Here is a 21,596-nt window from a genome sequence, read left to right as displayed (position 1 = left end):
CCAGCTGTCGTTCATTTTTAATCTCCTCTCTGACTCTCACCCCCCTGCTCCTTTTTAAATTCTACTCTGACACTCAGCTCCCGCTCTTTTTCAATCTCTATTCTCTCAGCCTCAGCTCCTTTGAAATCTCCGCTCTGACTCTCAGCCCCCGCCATTTTAAAAAGTCTGATTCTCAGATCCCACATTTTTAAAATCTCTGCTTCGACTCACAGCTGCCGCTATTACTAAATCTCTGCTTCCGCTCTTTTTAAAACTCTGCTCTAACTTTCAGCTAACACACTTGTTAAATCGTTACTCTGTCTCTCGGTTCTCACTCTTTACATATCTCCGTTCTGAGCCTCAGCTCCTGCTCTATCTAAATCTCTGCTGACTCCCAGCTCCCGCTCACTTGAATCTCCACTCTCTCAGCTCCAGCTCTATCTAAATCTCTGCTGACTCCCAGCTCCCGCTCACTTGAATCTCCACTCTCTCAGCTCCAGCTCTATCTAAATCTCTGCTGACTCCCAGCTCCCGCTCACTTGAATCTCCACTCTCTCAGCTCCAGCTCTATCTAAATCTCTGCTGACTCCCAGCTCCCGCTCACTTGAATCTCCACTCTCTCAGCTCCTGCTCTATCTAAATCTCTGCTGACTCCCAGCTCCCGCTCACTTGAATCTCCACTCTCTCAGCTCCAGCTCTATCTAAATCTCTGCTGACTCCCAGCTCCCGCTCACTTGAATCTCCACTCTCTCAGCTCCAGCTCTATCTAAATCTCTGCTGACTCCCAGCTCCCGCTCACTTGAATCTCCACTCTCTCAGCTCCAGCTCTTTTTAGATTGCAGGGCTGACACTCAGCTCCCGCTCATTTTAAATCTCCGCCATGATTCTCAGTCCCAGCTCCTTTTCAATCTCTGCTCTTTGTAAATCTCCGCTCCGACTCTCGGCGCCTGCTTTTTTTAAATCTCCACTCGGAATCTCGGCTCCCGCTCTTTTTGGATCTCAGCTCTGAATCTCAGGTTCCGCTCTAGCTCAATCTCAGCTCTGACTCTCAGCTCCCGCACTTTTTATATATCAGCGCTGACTCTCGGTTCCCACTCTTTTTAAATCTGTTCGAGCTCTCAGCTCCCTCTCTTTCAAAGGGCGCAGATATGGGGAGGCTCTGAGACGCAATGCAGGCCAGGAGAGTTGTCATGTTCCCCCAAGGGTCCTGGAGGGGCAGCCACAGTGCTGCCTGGGGCGAGGTGGCGGCGGCTGTAAGCTCCAGGAGTGTGACCTTGAGGACTGGCCTTCAGTGCTGCAAAAGGGCAATGTCCTACACTGGGCAGCACAAGTGAGTAGACACCAACTCTTCCCCCCGCCCCTCCAAAACCATTCTGCCCCCGTGTAAGCATCAACGCCCCCAACTCTCCATGCAACCCCCAACTCTTCCTTCACCCCCTCTCCCTTCAACCCCTCCAACCCTTCCTTCATCCCCTCCCCACCACAGTGAACCACGCGTGTGGCTAACGATGCCCTCTCTGTGCCTTCTCAGGAAAAGCTCTCCCACTATCGCCGGGAGAGGGCTCAGACTGACGGTAGGGTGCCACAAGAATCCTCACGTCCTTCAAGGAACAGGCCCTGGGGGTGACTGGTGTGGCCGAGGACAGGGCGGTCACCCATGTGGGGGTTGGCAGTTGCCACAGAGGTGAGGAACCACTCTGACTCTCGGCTCTTGCTGTTTTTCTATCTCCTCCCCCCTCTTTTGAAATCTTCTTAAATTGAAAAGGGTTTACTCAATTCAAGGAACTTATCAAAGGAAAACATTGAAAAGTAGAATAAAATGGTCCTACCAACGGCAAAACAGAATCTTTAAAAAAAATAAATTTTGAATATCCAATTATTTTTTTTTTTCCAATTAAGGGTCAATTTAGCTCAGCCAATCCACATCTTTTGGGGGTGAAACCCACGCAAAGACGGGGAGAATGTGCAAACTCCACACGGACAGTGACCCAGGGCCGGGATCGAACCTGGGACCTCGGGCTGCAAAACAGAATCAATGAACAGGATTCTCCGGCCGCTTCCGCCTGGCGACAGAAAATCCCGCCCAAGGTCAATGGACTTCTTCATTGTCCGCCTCTCGCCCGTGGCGTTCTTGTGGCGGCGGGGTGGAGGAATCCAGCCTTATATTAATGGAGATAAGATAGAAAAAAAGATCAACCGCAGTATTAAGAGTTGCCTACAGATAGCCCAATAGTGGATAGAAAGTGAAGTCATAGAATTTACAGTGCGGAGGAGGCCATTCGGCCCATCGAGTCTGCACCGGCTCTTGGAAAGAGCACCTCACCCAAGGTCAACACCTCCACCCTATCCCCATAACCCAGTAACCCCACCCAACACTAAGGGCAATTTTGGACACTGAGGGCAATTTATCATGGCCAATCCACCTAACCTGCACATCTTTGGACTGTGGGAGGAAACCGGAGCACCCGGAGGAAACCCACGCACACACGGGGAGGATGTGCAGACTCCGCACAGACAGTGACCCAAGCCAGAATCGAACCTGGGACCCTGGAGTTGTGAAGCAATTGTGCTATCCACAATGCTACCGTGCTGCCCTTGGATGAAGGATGAAGATTTGGATGAAGGAACTAACAAGAATAGATTACTTTTTCTCTCAGGGTGTTGTGTGACTTAGGAACTCCTTGTATCTAAAAAAATGTGTTTTTGTTGAAGTTTTCAAGTTTTAACAATTATCGCATCAAAGCAAAAGAAGAAAGAGTAAAAAAGCCATAACAGAAATCATTGCAAGCATAGGCACAAATAAAACTGGATGAGTTGGGAACAGCACCCCCAACAAGTTCCCTCCACGGATACAAGATCTGTCTGCACCAAAGCAGAATATAGTCAATAATAGAGTCACATCATACTCACAGCTTCAAAGAAAAATAGCAGGGGAATAAAAAACCCGAGAACACCAGATCTAAGGGGGATACCCACAACACAATGGCTGAGGTTGTGAAAGATATCATCAGATCCCAGCCGGAAGTGGGGGGGGGGGAACCCAGTCCAAGAGAAGAGGGGGCCATCAGTGCACTCCCTGGAGGGGCGGCGCCCTGGGAGGGAGGCCAGCCCTCCTCCCCCCCAAGCAGCAGGGAACCGGCCCCAACATCCTGGAGCACTCAGGAAAAGAGGGAGGGTTACCTCAGAGAAAAGACATGACGCTCTGATCCAAATGAAAAGCAAAAAAAACAAAACTGGTTAGATCTATTCTTTGATCACAGCGAGGACAAACTAACCTTGACAGGATCAGATTTGGATGAGAGGGATGGTGTTACCTGAAAGCGCCAGTAAGAGGACTATGGGAAATGATATAAATAGATGACCATGAGCCTCGGGATATCAATTGAAACTGATGATGTCAGCCTCGACCAATCATAGATTGATCACGCACTCCTATTAAAGTTCAAAACACAGATAGTAATACATGAGGGACAGACAGAGACAGATATCGTACAGGTGCCAAAGAAGCATGGGTGGGGTTGTAAGGAAACCCAGGGGGCACGCTGTTAATTACTCATGATGTGGATATACGAAACTTTGAACCACTAAAACCACACCGTCCCAACTACAACCACAGAGACTGGCTCAGTTAGAGATTGAGGAGGAATGTTGGTCATGTTGCAGAGACAAACAAAACCGTTATGGTCCACGGAACGCCAAGCAGCTTCTGGGAGATCAAAGGCCATGTTGGAGGGTGAATCAGTGCTGACCACTCTGGACTCTTCCAAACCATTAACCACTTGCATTGATAGAGACATTTAAAACATGGAACGAAAGACTATTGTATTGGAGTTTGTTATTGCAACAGCTTGTTGTTAAACCTGTACGTATTCCTGGAAAAGATAATGAGCTGAATTCTCCGCTGTCGGGATTTTCCATTGCGCCGGCAGCCCAGTGATTTCCCGGCGGCGTGGGGCTGCCCACAATGGGAAACCTCATTGGCCGGCTGAAGAATCCCAGGGATGCTCCTCACCAGAAATCTGGTGCGGCAGGAGGGAGAATTCCACCCAATGTGTTTGTACATACTTTGTCATGTGTTTAAAAGATGACTCATTACTAATGTAGAAACGAGGAGAGGGGCTTGTATAATGCGGCTGGTTTAACTGGGCATGTGTGGTGCAATTGATAATATGGAAAGATGTGTCATTTGAAACATGGAAGTCTGGCAATATCTGGTCTGAGAGAAACATGAGAGGATACAGGGAAAGATCCCACAAAGGGTTGACAGCAGCTGCCAGGGAAGGATTATAAAATGCAGATAGCCTTGGTCAAGCAGGCTGAGCAAACAGGATTTTGAATGAAGCCAAAGACAATGGCTCACACCTTCATTGAAAGTAACTATCTTAGTAAGGATCTGGAAAAGAAAGGATGAGATTCTAGGTGTGAAAATTTGATAATACCAGGTAAATTAAAGAAAACTGGAGGCTATCAGTCTACGAGAAACTTAATTCAAAGCCAAAATCAAAGTCAAAATTGAGTTGAGGACACAATTGGAAAATAAAACTATAGAAATGACAGGAATTAAAAGTAACACCTATTGAAACCAAAGCATTTTGAACACCACAAAGGACACAATGTAGTCAGATCTATGAGATGAAGTCATGTCAAAATGAATACTTAGTTGGATTAAAAGGGTTAGATCAAAAGCTCCTTTTTACAATCAAAGAAAATAAGAGTTACTTTACAATAACATCAAAAAAACATAATTGTTAGAAAGCAAATATAAACCTCGAGACCAGGGCAGGAACTATTCAGATTCAGATCCAGATCCAGAACCAGAGCTCAGAGGGAGAGAGAGAGAAGCAGAGGAGGAACAAGCAGCTAGACTCAGATTACAATCAGCTCGGCCATGGGAAATGGACAGGGCATAGCAGCCGAGCTAAAACAGCGAATACATCTAAAGAAGACCAGACTTTAAAGAAGATTGATTGTCAAGTTGGGCCTGAGGGTCCCTTCAACCAACCAGAAGGATCCAGAAGCAAGATCTTTTTACTTTTCTGTAAAGACGGTGATTGCATCTTTTAAAAAGAGAAAAAATATATAATAATAAAATAACTTAAAAGTTTTAACCTGAAATAGTGGTTATTCCAAAGTCTACTTTACTTACTTAGCAATGCGGGACCCAGGATCGATGCTACTAAGTGGTAAGTAGATGAAATCTTCGGTGAAGGTATGGGTTATACCGGGGGATAACTTGAAAATATAGTTTGACCTGAATAGCACCCACTGAAGCTTGCATCGGAGTCGGGGAGTGAGAATCCCTGATCACTATTTAGAATGTCAGCCCTTTTTGGTATAGGGGGACTTCTAAGAATAGTGGTGAGTTTTCAAAAACAGTGGGTGTTGTATGCCTTGCACACCTCATAATGAAATGTCCATGCCCAGAGGTTTAATTCTTTTGGAGGCGGTGGGGGGATGGGGAGCAGGGGAGGTATGTCAGGATCCTTCTGTTTAAACCCTTTTTTCCCTGTGTCTCCCCTTTATTTTCTTCTGTTTAGGCTTTTATAATTTTTGTACCTGGCCAATTACTGAAACATATGCCTTTAAGATGGATTTCACTTAATTTGAAAGAAAAACGAACCACCAGCAGGCTGCGCTGTTGCTCTGACATCAACGATGACACATCTTGAAGGACTTGTCTGTCGGCAAAAAGGCTGTTTTGGATTCCCGGGTCTTTTCCATGGATCGTGCTGATTGGTCAGTGTTTTCTCTGTAATGTTTCTTACTCTGTGAAACTGTTTTTTTTTTTGCTTTTAGTTTTGGTTTTAATCAAGAGGCTGGAGGGACAAAACCCTGATCTCTCTCTTACCTGATAAACTCTATCTAAAGGTTCAAAGTGAAGACCTGTCTCTCTCTACAGTCGATTGACCTGCAAGGAAGTTCAGTCCAGCATCAGCTGCAGACATGTGGAAAATAGTTCAAGTAAATAGAGTTGGTGAAAAAAGAGAGGCAACATCAAATGGGAATTGGAATAATTCCCATTGGGTGCAATTCAGTTAATTTGGTATTAATGTACATTCCAGTGAAAGGAAAGTGTAGATGAGACTATTTAAATTAACAGATTCCTCTTGGAGATATTTGTGTCCTTGCCTAGAAACTTATTTTTTTAAAGAGAATTGAATTTGATAGTCTGGGCATTATCTGAAGCATTGGGACTACAAATGGTGAGATGGACAAAGCCTTCAAGGTCTTTCGATAAGATCACCTGAGAGTCAAAAATGTTTATTAATAAACTACCTTAAAATGTTTGCCTATCTTGAGTTTTTGTGGCTCCCAAAGTAAAATTTGTGGAACGAAATTGCAACGTTTTTGGAAACGTTTGGAATTTCACTCACTGAACAGGGTCGCAAACACAATGGAAAGTAATTGGGGAATTTTGGGGTTCGCTGGTTTACATAGGAGTGTGAAAGACCGAGCAACGGCTGGTGTGTGCCTGAACTCCAGGGATTAATCCCCAAATTCCAGAGAATTGAACAGTTTTACTGGCAAGATTACGCTCCTGAAGATTATTTTTGAATTAATGTTCAGGAGAATGTACAATTCTAAAAGTTTACAGCTGAAGAAAATTCCCATTTCCCCAATATTCCAAAAGCAAGAATCAACCTCCTCAACACTACAGATGTTGGCTTAAATGTTGATTAAATTTCAGTCCTGATTCTAGCTGAAATAATGGAAAGTAGCTTACAGTGGTTTTCCACAGCATTGGCTTATGTGTTTACATTTACATTTGCTCTTCAGCCTTATTAATGATGATTCAATGAAGATTGAACAATCCCTATTTGCCCACTAGGATCTGTTTTATATTCTCCAATGCCAATCCTCTTATTATTATTTATATTCTTGTTAATCCACTCTGCTTCAACTGACTTGTTGTTACTTCATTATAGATGAACAACACAACTATTACTGTTTTACAATTATTGCTGTGGGTGGCAAAAGAATTACCTCAGCCCTTGGCATTTGTGTAGGACGGGGCCCAGCCGCTGGAGTCCTTCATACTGAATGTAGCTGTAACGAAGATCGAGGTGTTTTATTGTCTCCGAGAGTTCAATGACATGAGACAGGACCATACAGTCAATTGGAGTCAGTACAAATCCATAAAATATAATTGTTTCTATTGATCCAACTGTGGCCTGGGCCAGTGCTTTATTCTGTAACTCAAATAGATAGTGCAATGTGTTTAGGACATTCACTTTACTAGTTATGGATTCTCTCTTTCCGATCTGTCCTTCAACCTTCTCCTTCACCCAGTCAATCACTCGACAGGTTGTTTGATGAAATGGACCCAGAAACTGCTCCAGGGGCCGAGCTGCCTGTGGGGAGGAGAGACCAACAACAAAACGGAGAAATATCTCAAATCTCCCATCTTCCTCGCTGTGGGCTTCACGGAGGAGTTTCCCGATATCCCTGGGATCTGGAGTCAGGAATTGTGCGAGCGCAGCTACAAACTCTTGGATGGTGAGGTGTGGGAATGTGTAAACCACACTCTGGACAGAATCATCTCTCTCCAAAAGTTCCATCAGGAATCCAGACAGGAACTGGGAAGGTTGCAGATTGTAATCGATCAAATCTCCATTTCTAAACACAATCTTCTTCTCGGAGACTCCTGTGAAGGCCATCTTACCAAGCTTCAGTAACACATCGCGGGGGCTTTCAATCTCCCGGCCATGGTTTTTCAGAATGTTATAAATATAGTAGGAATATAGTTGGGTGATGGTCTTGGGAACTTGCTGCTGTTTCCTGTCTCTTTGTGTAAAGAAGGGACCCAGTGACAGACCGAGGATCCAGCAGTAGGAAGGGTTGTAGCACATGGTGTACAGGATCTCGTTCTCCTCCACATGTTTGAAAACAGCTTCTGCCACCGTCTGATCTTCAAAAAACTTGTTGAAATATTCCTTCCGTTCATCACCAACAAATCCCAGGATTTCAGCCCAGACACTGATCTCAGCCTTTTCCAATAAATGTAATTCAGTGGGGCGGCTGGTCACTAGCACTGAACATCCTGGGAGCAGCTTGTGCTGTATTAAACTGTACACAATGTCAGACACTTCACACCAGCATTCGGGATCTGTGCACATGGACAGAGGTTCTGTATTTCTCCGATTGTCAGCAAAATCAATCCCGACCTTGAATTCATCCAAACCATCGAATATAAACAGCAATCCCTCTGGGTTCTTCCAGAGCTCTCCCAGAACATTCCCAAAGTAAGGATACTGATCCAGTATCAGATTCCTCAGGTTTATTCTACAATCAATAGTGTTCAAATCCCGGAATTTAAAACTGAAAACAAATTGAAAGTTTGGGTATATTTTCCCAGTGGCCCAGTCATAAACAATCTTTTGTACCATTGTTGTTTTTCCAATTCCCGGGACTCCACTCACTACTGCTGAACTCCCAGATTTGGAATTTCTCTCGGAAAAGCTGCTCTGGAACAATTGATTAGTTTGGATTTTTTCCAGTTCTCTCTGGAGATCTTTCTCTCTCCACTCTTCATGGTCTCGGCCTCTTGCCAGCAGTTCATGTTCTACAAGTATCCGATCTCGAACAGTAGAAATGATCGTTAGCTCAGCGTATCGATCGACCAGCTGGAAAATCTTAACCTTCTCCTTTATCAGGATAGTGTTCACTTTCAGTGTTTCAGTTTGTACCCGGAGTGTCTCCTTGTGTTTCTGTTGAACATCTACAATTAGAACAGACAGAACATGTTAGTTGTGCTATAGCACCCTGTTACTCAATCGATAGATTAATTTTAGTTTCAGTCAAGGTTTGTCCAGAAATTAAAACTTAGTTCACAGAATCTTTGTTTGAAAATGAACAATGCCGAATTAAGGTTTCAAATCATCACTTGTTTCTAATATTTACTGAACGTGGAGACTTTACAAAGGTAATATTTTCTTTCTGGTTAATACTTTCTGACCTGCCTTTAGTATAGACACCCCATTGAGAATCTGCAAGGGTGAGATGAAAGTTGATGTTCCAGTCGATCAGTTTCTGAAATCGTTCGTGAAGCCCGTCTGCTACAGAAGTGGTCAATGGGATATTGGATATTAAGTGGGAGAGGGAGAGATTGCAATTGATCAGGATTCTCACTCTTGTTCTATCCTGTCTTCAAAACGTTATCTTTGATATTGTGTGTGAACCGTGAGAGCAATGCTGAGAGTTCCAGTATTCTATTAGACTGTTGCAAGGTTATCCGAGTTATTGGGGAGCCCATTGATTCAGTTGTCTGGCTGCTCCATGTGGGTAAGAGCGTGGCAGCAGCAAGGCGTTAGATTCCTGTTCTGGCTGAGGTGGATTCAGGGCCCCTTCATTGCCCAACCATGGTTGAGATCATTCAGCTGCCGTCCCGATCTGCCTTCGGGCAGAGAACTCGTATAGTTACCTTCCCCTGTTGTATTGTGTTTCAGAAATAACTTTCAAACTTTCAGGAGTCTTGCACACAATATAATTGATTGTGTTTTTATAACTGTCCAGTCATGTTATGGGTTAAACTAGAAGTTGATCAATTTCACGGTGTAATCTTAGAACAATAAACATTTACAGTTCATTTGAACTTTTTATCAATAATTATAATCTTTAATTAATTTTGCTTCTTGTTTTCTATAATGTAGTTCTGGGAAATTGACAAGCATGTTTTTTTTAGCTTTTACATTGCGTTCAATCACAAGCCTTGATTTAAAGGAATATTCTTCGAATATAGTGTGCTCGATTTCACCGTCATTAGGAAACATTCTACTAGTCCCCCATTAACCCTGGATATTCCCTTTTCCTCACATTTATTCTACAGGTTCAATTGTGTGAACATCTGGAGATATTCTCATTTATAAAATGGTTTCTGACATCTCATTCTTTCCTGTGAAATGGGATAAATCAGAGCTTCGGAACGACAGGCCTCCGAGCCTGACAGCTGTTACTGGGAAGATTGTGGAAGGGACACGAAGAGATGTTCTTCAAGATTACTGGGAAAGGGAAAAGACCATTAGAAATTCACATCAGATCTTCAACAAAATTTTTATTTATTTTTAAAAACAATTTATTAAGACATTTATGGTTTTATAACAATAAATGATACAAATACAAATGTAAACATAGTTCAGTGCGTAACACATCCCTCCATCTCCCATTGTTACCACCTAATCTAGACAGAAAAATAGCCTAACTCCCCCCCTCCCCCCCCCCACTTTATTGAACTGAATCTGCTGACAGTTTAGTTTTCTCCAAAGAAGTCTATAAACGGCTGCCACCTCCGAACGATCCCTAACGTTGATTCTCTCAGGGCGAACTTAATTTTCTCAAGGCTAAGAAACCCAGCCATGTTGCTAACCAATACCCCTGATTTTGAGGACTTCAAGTCCCTCCATGCTAGCAATATCCGTCTCCGGGCTACCAAAGAGACAAAGGCCAAAATGTCAGCCTCTCTCGCCCCGAGACTCCCGGATACGACACCCCAAAAATTGCCACCCCTGGATTCGGCGCCACCCTCGCTTTCAGTACATTGGACATGACATCCGCAAATCCCTGTCAGAATCCCCTGAACTTCGGGCATGCCAGAACATGACCCTTTTATGGACTGACCTCATTAACACTACACCCTGTATGCTTCATCCGATGCCGGTGCTTATGTAGTTACATTGTATACCTTGTGTTGCCCTATTATGTATTTTCTTTTATGTATTTTCTTTTAGTTCCAGTTCATTTCATGTACTCAATGATCTGTTGAGCTGCTCTCAGAAAAATACTTTTTACTGTACCTCGGTACATGTGACAATAATCCAATCCAATGTGGACATGGTTTGAGGGCCCTCCCGCACACCTCCCTCACCTGTCCTCCACCGCAAAAAGCCTGCTCATCCGGGCCCCCCCATTACCCACTTCCTAATCATGGCTATATTTGCCACCCAGTAGTAGTTCCGAAAGTTCGACAGTGCCAAGCCCCCCCCCCCCCACCCCCGGCTACGCTCCAATAGCACTTTCTTTACTCCCGGGGTTTTACCCGCCCACATAAATCCAGAGATCACCCTATTCACCCGCTTAAAACAGGCCTTTGGTATCAAAATAGGGAGGCACTGGAAAACAAACAAAAATCTCGTGTGGACTGCCATTTTTATGGTCTATACCCTCCCCGCCAGTGACAACGGGAGCATGTCCCACCTCCGTAAGTTCTCCAAAGAATGGCGCGCAGCTGAGAAACACGTGACTGAGGGACTGGATAATCCCACCTGTTAACTCTGCTTCTCTCCACAGATGCTGTCAGACCTGTTCTCTGCATCCAACATTTTCTGTTTTCATTTCAGATTTGAAGCATCCACAGTACTTAGCTTTGGGATTCTCTTTTCCCGCTGGCAGTGCACCCCCGCGCATTGATGTCCCAGTGCCATGAGGTGGCTTCAATTGGAATTCCCACTGAAAAGAACCACGTGAAGAGGGAATCCCGCCACATGCAAAGGGCACAACACCGAACAATACATGGCTGGGGATCGGAGAATCCCACCCTACTCTTCTCCAGGGATTAATCCTGGACACATTACTCCATTCGGTCTGATATTCAAGAGCAGGCCAAGGCTGAACGTATGAACTAGGAGCAGCAGTACTCGGGTGTTCTGAGTACATTAGGTTTACAGATGCCAACAATATTTATTCAAGGAATAAGATGGTAGATGGCAGTAAAAAGAAACACATTTTGAAGTTCTACAGTAGTGGGAACATGTCGGCACACAGTGTTTCATTACGATGAATGTATCTGAGACATAGTGGTTAAAACTATATTGAATAGACTGAATATTTGCAGGAACGACTCTGAGGCAGGCTGAGAGAAAAAAAAGATCTTGGTGTTAGAGTATACAGACCACTTGAGGTGCATGATCAATGCCGAAAAACTGAAGCTAAAGTTAACAAGGTATTCGGTTGTATTAATGGAGCCAATCAAATAAAATACAACGCATTGCCTGTGCAGGTTCCTAGTCAGATTACATCTGGAGAGAGTGCACAGTTTTGGTAACCCCCTTTGTGGCGGATGATATAGTGTCAGTAGGGAGGCCCCAGAAGAGAGCTGCAGGAATGATTCCGAGCTTCGAGAAGCTCAGCTACACAGGCCATCTCAAAGATCTTGGTTTATTTTCTTCGAAGCAGCACAGACATAAACTATTCTACGGCAAGCTCATAAATATCACAATGGTTGTTAGAATCCGTATTGATAGGTTATTCTAGTATATAAAATTGTGGAGGATCACAAACACCTGTTTAAACGATGCAACTGTCGGAATAGACTGGATGTTCGCCATTTCGTTACCTCCTGGTAACCATGAACCTTTGGAATGTATTTCCTGCTACAGTGGTTGATGCAGACCTTGAGGAGGGATCCAGATCATTACCTGATTGGAACAGCTGAGGGGGTTGTTTTATGAAGAGAGATTGAGCAGTTTATGCCTACACTGTTCAGAGATTAGAAGAGTGAGGGGAGATCTATTTGAGGAATGTAATAAGATAAAAGGTATTGACAAAGTAGATGCAGAGCGGATGTTTCCTCTTGTGGGGCAATCTAGAATGAAACTTCATAGTTTTAGGATAAGGGGTAGCAGATTTAAAACAGAAATGAGGAAAAATTCTCTATTCTCTCAAAGTGTCATAAATCTGTGGAATTCACAATCCCAGAATGCGGTGGATGCTGGGACATTAAAGTAAGTTTAAGGAGGAGGGGATAGACAGATTTTTAATTCGTAATAGTTGAAGAGTTATGGAGAACGGGTGAGGAAGTGGAGTTGAGGATGAGATGAGATCAGCAATGTTGGTGTTGAGTAGCAGAGCTGACGTGAGGGATTGAATTGCCTACTCACACTCCCAGTTCTTATATTCTTGCAGAATGTAAGAGGCATCTAGCTAACAACTGGATAACGTGATCTCCTGGATTGGATTCTATCATCTGAGGGATCAGAGGGGAACGTTACAGAGTTCCGCCTCATATGGATTGTAATTCGAATCTTTAGCCGACCTTCTCCGCTAGTCGTGATTCACTTTTCCCACTGGCAGTGCCCGCCCGCCAGCGGGTTTCACGGCGGCATGGGGTGGTTATCAATGGGAAATCCCTTTGAGGTGTGGGGTGAAAATAGAATCCCGCCGCTAGCGAATAGCTCGTGGCCGAGAAACACGTGGCTGGGGAGGAGAATCTAGAATAGTTGCAAATCAATGAAAAATCCTCATCAATTTCAGCCCTTTTTACCCAAGCCTCTAATTTTCTGTTACCCATATTTTGACACTCTCTTACACAAAGTCTCCAATCCACCACTCCGATTCTCAGAAGTGAAATTGGAATTTCATCGCTTACCTTTCAGGCAACTGGATAATTTGGATAAACCTTGTGCGATGTTCATGTAATCAAATGGATCAGAACCTGTTAAAACAAGTAACTTCCATAAAATCATCTGTGTAATATTGCAGTAAATCTGAAATTTTGAGTCTGAAATTGAATTCACTGTGATTTTACCGTACCAAGTTCCTGTATTTCTTTCAGTAATTTATCCAGCTTTGGGACCCCATGGCACATTTTCACAAAGGATTCCCACATCACCCTTTGAGCCCGAGATCCTTTCTCCATCACCAGATTTAGGAGAAGTTTGGAACTGTCTGCCCGGTTTCCCTTCTCCACCAGCTCAGTGACATTCTGTAAATAGTAAAGAATATATTGAAGAGCAAAGTGAAAGATAAACACTGAGGAAGGAAAGGATCTGCTCCCTGATGGAGTTTCCCACTTGTTTTGCTCACAAGAAGCTGTCACTGGGCCGGGTCCTGATCCATGGTGAACATGGATTGAAAATTCTCTTCACGTCTCGCTTCAGTTATTAATGATAAGTAAATGTGAATACAGTAAACTCGCAATTAGAAATATAATTAGATGAGATTGAGAAATCATTGAAAAGCTGCAATAATTTGACGTTGATTAGTTTTCTTCGACCCTTCGTGTCCAACATGACATCGTTTCTGATTGACAATATGATTCACTTGTTTCTCACATTTGAAATCCTGAGGAGATGAGGCGATTTTTTTTCTCTCAGTCGTGTATCTTTGGAACTCTCTTCTTGAAATGGTCGTGGAAGCAGAATCTTTGAATACTATTTGAGGCTGAGATAGCTGGTCTCAGTAAGCAAGACGGTGACAAGCTAGCGGGGAGAGGCGGGAAGCAGATTTGAGCTTGTGATCAGATCAGCCATAATGTTATTAGATGGCAGAGCAGGCTCCAAGGGCTGTAGGCATCGAGCGCATTGGCCTGATGCTGGCTGACTTGAGCCAGACAGAGGGACCTGGCAGGGTCCCAAAGGGACGTGGCAGAGTCAGTGCGAGACTTGGCACAGTCCCAGAGGGATATGGCACAGTCCCAGTGCTCCATGGCCGTGTGCATGGAGACCCTGGTCAAGTCGAGAGAGGGCTTCCAGAACTAGCAGCGCCAGGTGACCAAGGCGCGCCTGGAGCTCGCTCCAGCCACACCACCATCCCAAGGAGTAGCCCGGGGGACACCGGGCACCCAAGGGAGCAGGATGGGGCCCATACCAGTGACACCCGCAGGGGAGGTGTCGGAACATCGCAGCACCTCTGAATTCCGCCCCCATTCCTGGCGCATCTGCAATGGGCAGAGCAGGGTGGTACCAAGCCACTTGTGACGCCCAGAAGACTGATGTGTCCACCAGGCCAGCTCTCTCCAGAGGACGACCCAGGTCACAGGGCGGGTAGCGCAGCAGGCTGCCTCCAGTGTCGCCTGGGGTAACCACCTAGAAGAAGCATTAGGGCAAGTAAGGTTAGAAAGTTAAGGTGGCAAGGTGCAACACATAGGATAGTGTTAGGGGCTAGGGCACAGTTAACGTACATAGCACTGTCACCAATAAATACATATTCAATGATGTCCGACCTGCCTCGGCCCTCTGTCCTCAGGTTGTGAGGGATGGGCTTGGCTGGGTGCAGAGGGTGTGCCGGTTGCCTGTGGGCATGGGTAGTGTGGTGTGTGGGATGCCGGTGATGTGGGGGGGATGATATGAGCCAGGGCCAACCTGTGCATGAATGATCATTGCTCACCCCAGCCCCGCACCCCCAGAAGGACTGTGGGCCTGTGTGATGCAATGACGAGCACGATTGCAGGGATCAATGGCGGACAATGGGATGTGACACCGTGGCGGGAGTCAGACATTGGCCCTTCAGTTTCAAGATAGTTGATCTGTTCCATATCTATCACATTCAGTGTGAGGATAGAATCACACAACACCAGGCCCAATCCTCAACTTGAAGATGGTGGGTGGGATTCTCCAGTTCCCCAGTTGTGTGTTTCTCGGCCGTGTGCCATTCACTGGTGGTGGGATTTTATCTTCCCCCCACTTGCCAATGGGAATTCCCATTGTAACCACCCTACACCGCTGTGAAACCAGCTGGCAGGAAAACTGAAAACGACAGTACTTCATCTCGAACTGTGCAGGGACTCTTTCCAATACTGCCGTGGCCAGAAACATCTGCCACAGTTAGATGGGTGAGCACCAAGTTAAGATTTTGCTCGTGTTGGTTCAGCTGCCAAGAGCCACAATCCTTGGAAAGTTCAATTGAATTCTGTGCCCGTTCTATTTTGAATTAAAATGGAGGAGGCCATTTTCATCAACTGAGGGATGACGGTAAACAGAGGAGGTTTTCTTGTCCATCTTTGGCCTCAAGCCATGAGGCTTCACTGCATCCAAAGTCAATATTGAGGACTCTCCCAGGCTACATAATACCACTGGTCTTCCATCTCTGCTGGATCCACCTGGAATGTGCATACCCATAGATAGCATCAGAGGAGTCCGGGACGTTGTTCGATGGTCACCGTCATAGATTTCTATCAATTAAAGGCTTTAGCTTGACTAGTCTGTCGGATGAGTTCAGTCAAATTTGTTTCAAGTCCATAAATGTGAGTGAGGATTTGTGAGATTGGCTGGGACGTGTGACTGAATCCAATACTGGGTGGTACACCCACGTTACTCTTATTACACCTTTTTGGAGCAGTTTTGCCCTATTGTCTAGGTTATTTATGAGGGCAATGAAGAGTTAAGCATACTGCTGTGTGTCTGGAGCCACATACATGCCAGCCTTAGTAAGGCCAGTAGGATTCCTTCCCTAAAGGGTTTCAGTGAACCAGATGGGTTGTGATGATAATCCAATATTAATCAAATAACTTTGTTCAAATTCGCAAACTGACACAGTGAAGTCTAAGATCAGAATTATGAGCTCAGATGCTTAATTTGCTAATCCAGTAATATAAACACTATGCTGCTGCAACCATGCACGATGAGTGAAGCTTGCGTACTAGGAGCTAGTGGCTTTGGATCTACGGTTCTCAAAACTCTCCACCTCGGGAGTTTTCCTCACCTCATGGCTGGGTCAGGGATAAACTAATTACCAGAGATTGATTGGTCAACAATTCCATTGACAGTGCAGCCCCTGACTGATCGATCTGCCAGAAGATGGTCTGGACAAACCTGGAATTTTATTCTCATTTGTTAACATATCCTGCAAGTTCTGTAATGAAGAAATCAAACTCATCTTGTGTTGCTCTCACTTACCCGATGTTCTTGACCATTGAAAATCCTCTCGTATGTTAACAATGAGCTGAGTCCATCCACCCCTTCCTCAATCGCCTGCTCTAGTCTGTCCCGGTAGAATTTTGTCAACTGGAACAGCTGGTGATCCTCGCACTTTGTCAAGAATTCAATGAAAGTGGAGTTCGGATCTGTGAGCACAATGGAGGAAACCAAACACGCCAATTAATTTCTGTCCATATTGTTACACTTCCTCTTACAGGAAACAACTGAAGCCTCCTGAGAACCATGAGCGGAATTCTCCGACCTTCTGCGCCAGAATCACGCCTGTCGCGGTGGCGGAGAATAGCCGCTCACGCCGGAAATCCAGCGCAACGGCACTTCTGCGAACCCACCAGTCGCGCGGTCGCCACAGCGCCGGTCGAGCGCTGTTGGAAGGGGCCCCCGCGGCGATTCTCCGCGGTCAACCGGCTGAGTTACCGCTGCCGTGGTTCACATCTGGTACCACCCAGCGGGTGCTCAGGACTGCGGCCGCAGTTACGGTCCTGGTGGGGGGTGGGAGAATCTGACTCTGGTGGGGGGGGCCTCACCGGTGATCCACCGATCGGCGTGCCGTCGCGATCTGGGGGGGACCTCCCTTACTCCGTGCGGGACCGTTGTGTGGGTCCGCCATGTTGGCGGTGCCTGCACTGAAGTGGGCCACCACGTGCTTGTGCGGACCCGCTTATGGCCGCCGTGCACATGCGCGGCGGCGCGGTCTGGACAGCAGGGCCCTGCCGGCAGCTAGAGCTGTGGGACACACGCCGGGACCCTGCTAGCCCCCTGGAAAATGGGGAATCACCCCGCACTTTCGAGGAAAAAGTCCGGAGTGATTCTCGCCTGTTTTCAGGCGGGCTAGGTGGGGACTTAGTCCCCAAAAGGGAGAATCCCGCCCCATATTTTCAAACACCTTCTGGGAATGCCAAAACATTCAGTGATAGATTAGCTGGCCTTATTCCAAATACCTACCTTTGTCTCAATCCCTTAATGGCTAATACGAGGTTATTAATTTCAAATATAAACCGAACATTATTTTAATCCTTCACTAGATATGGGGCTTGCTGGCAAGATCAGCATTTATTGTCTATCCTAAACTGTCATCAGAAAGTTGGTGAGTCATCTTCTTGAACAACTACAACTGCAATGTATCTGGTGCATGTGCACTCTGTATTGTTGCGAAGCTCGTGCCAGGAAATTTCTCCAGTGATAATGAAAGAATGGCAACATGGTGCCAAGTAAGTCCGGTGTGTGGATTGGAGGGCAATCCGCAGATGGTGATATTCCCATGTATCTGCTGCCCTTCTCCTTCGAGGGTGGGAGAAGTCGTGGATTTGGAAAAGGCTGTTGAAGGAGCCTTGCTGATTTGCTGTGATTCATCCTGTTAAAGGTACAGAGACTGGTTTAGCACTGGGCTAAATAGCTGGATTTTAAAGCAGACCAAGGCAGGCCAGCAGCACGGTTCAATTCCCGTACCAGCCTCCCCGAACAGGCGCCGGAATGTGGCGACTAGGGGCTTTTCACAGTAACTTCATTGAAGCATACTTGTGACAATAAGCGATTTTCATTTAATTTCATCCTGCTGCCACTATGCATCGGTGGCAAAAGGATGGAGATGCCCAATCGGATGCCGATCAAGTGCACTACCTTCTCCTGGATGGTGCAGAGTTTCTGAGTGCTCATGGAGCCACAGCACTTAGATAAGTCGAGAAGATTACATTACACTCAGTTGTGCCTTGTAGAATTTAGACTTTGGGGAGAAACGGGTGAATTACTCTTCACAGAATGTCCAGCCATTGATCTGCTCTTCAAGTCAAGAGTATTTGTATGGCTGTTCCAATGGGTGGTCTCCTACTCCCCGTTTACACAATGTTGCTCAGGATGTGACGGCTCTGCTTGCCCTCTCTCTTCACATTGCAGTCCCCAATACCAGGTATCTGTTGGCCAGTTTCAGTACTTGGAGGCTGTAATGTCCCTCTCAATGGTCACTCAATCCCTCTTTCTGCTCAACCCCTGTCCTGCTGTCTCTTCCAGTCTGAAATGCAGATTTATGCACAAGATATGATCCTTTATCAAGAGAGAAATTATATTTTTAAGTATTGTGTGAACCTACCTGTGTCCATTTTTATTCTTTTTTAAGATATTAGGTCTTCTCCGATATTTGAACCTTCAGCCTGACATTGCCAGGTTGTCCCAGATTCTGATGCTCTGTAATTATAATATCAATTGGTGGGTGAGATATAAATATGAAAAAGAGGAGGAGAACATTAAGGACTTCAGGTGAAGTGTCGCAGAATATTAATTTTAGGATCTCTTTCAGAAAATTACAACCTCACAAATACAATAAGAGCTGGTGACTGGTAAGTAGTTTTTCCTTTAATTTTTCTTTTTCTCTTGGCATTGTAGTTATTGTTGTAAGTTAACTCAAGGGTTAAGACATGGCAGGAGATCCCAGACCCGTGTCATGCTCCTCTTGTGAGATGTGGGAGGTCAGGGACGTGTCCACTGTCCCTGGCTCCTTCACGTGCAAGAAGTGTGTCCAGCTGCAGCTCCTGTTGGACTGCTTGACGGCTCTGGAGCTGCGGATGGACTCACTTTGGAGCATCCAAGATGCTGAGGAAGTTGTGGATAGCACGTTTAGCGAGTTGATCACACCGCGGATAAAGAGAGGGAGATAGGAAATGGGTGACCATCAGACAGAGGAAGAGTAGGAAGGAAGTGCAGAAGTCCCCTGCGGTCATCGCTCTCCAAAACAGGTATACCGTTATGGATAGTGTTGGGGGAAATGGCTCACCAGGGGAAGACAGCAGGAGCGAGGTTCATGGCACCATGGCTGGCTCTGCTGTTGAGGAGGGCAGGAAAAAGAATGGTAGAGCTATAGTGGTAGGGGATTCGATTGTAAAGGGAGCAAACATGCGTTTCTGCAGATGCAAATGAGACTCCAGGAAGGTATGTTGCCTCCCGGATGCAAGGGCCCTGGGTGTCTCAGAGCGGCTGCAGGACGTTCTAAAGGGGGAGGGTGAACAGCCAGCTGTCGTGGTGCATATAGGCACCAATGATACAGGTAAAAATCTGGATAAGGTCCTACATTTAGGGAGTTAGGAGATAAACTAAAAAGTAGAACTTCAAAAGATAGTAATCTCAGGATTGCTACCAGTGCCACATGCTCTTCAGAGTAGGAATGACAAGGTAGACAGGATGAATGCATGGCTTGAGAAATGTTGCAGGAGGGAGGGATTCAGATTTTTGAGACATTTTGGGACAATGGAACGGCTTCTGGGAGAGGTGGGACCATTACAAATCTACACCTGGGTAGGATTGGAACCAATGTCCTCGGGTGGGTTGTTTGCTAGCACTGTTCGGCAGGGTTTATCTAGTGTGGCAGGGGGATGGGAACCAATGTAGGAAGTCAGAAGGAGAAATAACTGAGGGAGAGCTACAGTAAGATTAATAGGAAGAGCAGGCAGGGAGTGGTTGGTCAATGCAGCGGGGCTGGAGGGCTGAAGTGCATTAGTTTCAATGCAAGGACTATTTCAGGTAAGACAGATGAACTTAAGAGCTTGGATTAGTACGTGGAATTATGATGTTGTTGCTATTACAGAAACTTGGTTGGAAGAGGGACAGGATTGGCAACTGACATTCCAGGATTTAGATGCTTCAGGCAGGATAGAGGGGGATGCAAAAGGGGTGGGGGAGTTGCATTATTGCATTAAGGAGCATATCACAGTTGTGCTGAGGGAGGACACCTTGAGGAATTCAGGCAGCGAGGCAATATGGGTAGAGCACAGGAATAGGAAGGGAGCTGTCACAATGTTCGGTGTCTACTCCTAACAGCCAGCGGGAGATAGAGGAGCAGATATGCAGACAGATCTTGGAAAGATGCATAAACCAGGCATTGTCAAACTTGGGGGCGCTACTTGCGGGTGCGTCGCGGGCGGGTGTCGGGAGGGTCGGGGAGCCGTCCGTCGCGGCACTCCCGATCACACAAATCTGCGTACAACAGCCGCAGCAGCCGGCTTTTAACTATGCCGGCTGCAAGCGGCCTTCAAAATGGCCATGAACATATTTTAATAATTCGGCCGCACTGCGCATCGGTGCGCATCACCGAAAATAGGGGATCTTATCCTGTATACCGGGGTGCAAGCGCGGTCGGCTCTCCTTTGCCATTTCCTCATGCGGATAGTCTGCACGATGCTGCAGAATATCGCCAACACTAACAGGGATTCGACTACGTAGGAAAGGGACGACTATGTTATGAGCTTATCACACCATGACGGTGTGGTGTTGCCTGTTACTGGGCTCTGGGTGCTATGGGGAAGTGAATCATTAACGGCCGGGGGGGGGTTGGGGTCAGGGGGTTCGCGTTCGCGCGCAACCGCATACACATCATAATGGTGGTGATCAACACGGAGGATGTCCTCATTGTTCTTCTTTCTCTTTTCTTTCCTTGGGGCTTCTGGAGTTCTGTGGGATCAAGCATAGTTTCTGTTACTATCTTGGTTTAATATCTCGTCTGTTAGTACGTCTGTCCTTAAGTGCCAATTCCCCTTTACAATTCGTCACCATGTGTGACTGTGCTTCTGCAGAACTGCCCTAACCTGCTTGCCTGTGCTAATCGTGGTCAGGTCAAACCAGAAATCGCCGACTGCGCTAATCTTGTTGGCGTATTCACCTATTGTGAGCGTTGCGGGAGCTCTTGCGGATTTTGTCATTCTCCAAACACATTGGTTTACCGGATCAAATGAAAGGTGGTGGGAGTACATAAAGTCAATTCCCAAAATGTGTTCTGCTGTGTGGGGTAGATCGACTAAAACTATGGGGTGCTTTGTCGTTATATTGCCAATCTGAATGGGTACAGGGGCTGTGATGTGTCCCTGCTGTGAGTGGCCTGTGAAGCCACTGAGGGTGATTGTGGCTGTAGTGGGCCACGTGTCTTTCTGAAACATGGTGGAGGAATTGATTGTGGTGCAGGACCCTCCCGTGTCCCAGAGAAATTCG

At 45.9% G+C, this 21,596-nt stretch overlaps 1 protein-coding gene across 1 annotated transcript in view; it reads right to left on the bottom strand.

Annotated features, from left to right (window-relative positions):
* LOC140410229 (NACHT, LRR and PYD domains-containing protein 3-like) overlaps window positions 1–21,596 on the bottom strand; it is a 37,882-nt gene that overhangs the window by 4,792 nt on the left and 11,494 nt on the right. The window contains exons 4-8 of the mRNA XM_072498183.1: window positions 18,712–18,806; window positions 16,587–16,753; window positions 13,504–13,675; window positions 13,340–13,405; window positions 6,964–8,698 (exon numbers count right to left, since the gene is read on the bottom strand). Of these exons, the coding sequence (XP_072354284.1) occupies window positions 6,964–8,698; window positions 13,340–13,405; window positions 13,504–13,675; window positions 16,587–16,753; window positions 18,712–18,721 (2,150 nt within the window). The 5' untranslated portion in view covers window positions 18,722–18,806. The remainder of the gene's footprint in view (window positions 1–6,963; window positions 8,699–13,339; window positions 13,406–13,503; window positions 13,676–16,586; window positions 16,754–18,711; window positions 18,807–21,596) is intronic.

The sequence above is a fragment of the Scyliorhinus torazame genome, chromosome 4, assembly GCF_047496885.1.
Source record: "Scyliorhinus torazame isolate Kashiwa2021f chromosome 4, sScyTor2.1, whole genome shotgun sequence".
Lineage (NCBI taxonomy): Eukaryota > Metazoa > Chordata > Chondrichthyes > Carcharhiniformes > Scyliorhinidae > Scyliorhinus > Scyliorhinus torazame.
This window is presented reverse-complemented; position numbering and strand designations above follow the sequence as displayed.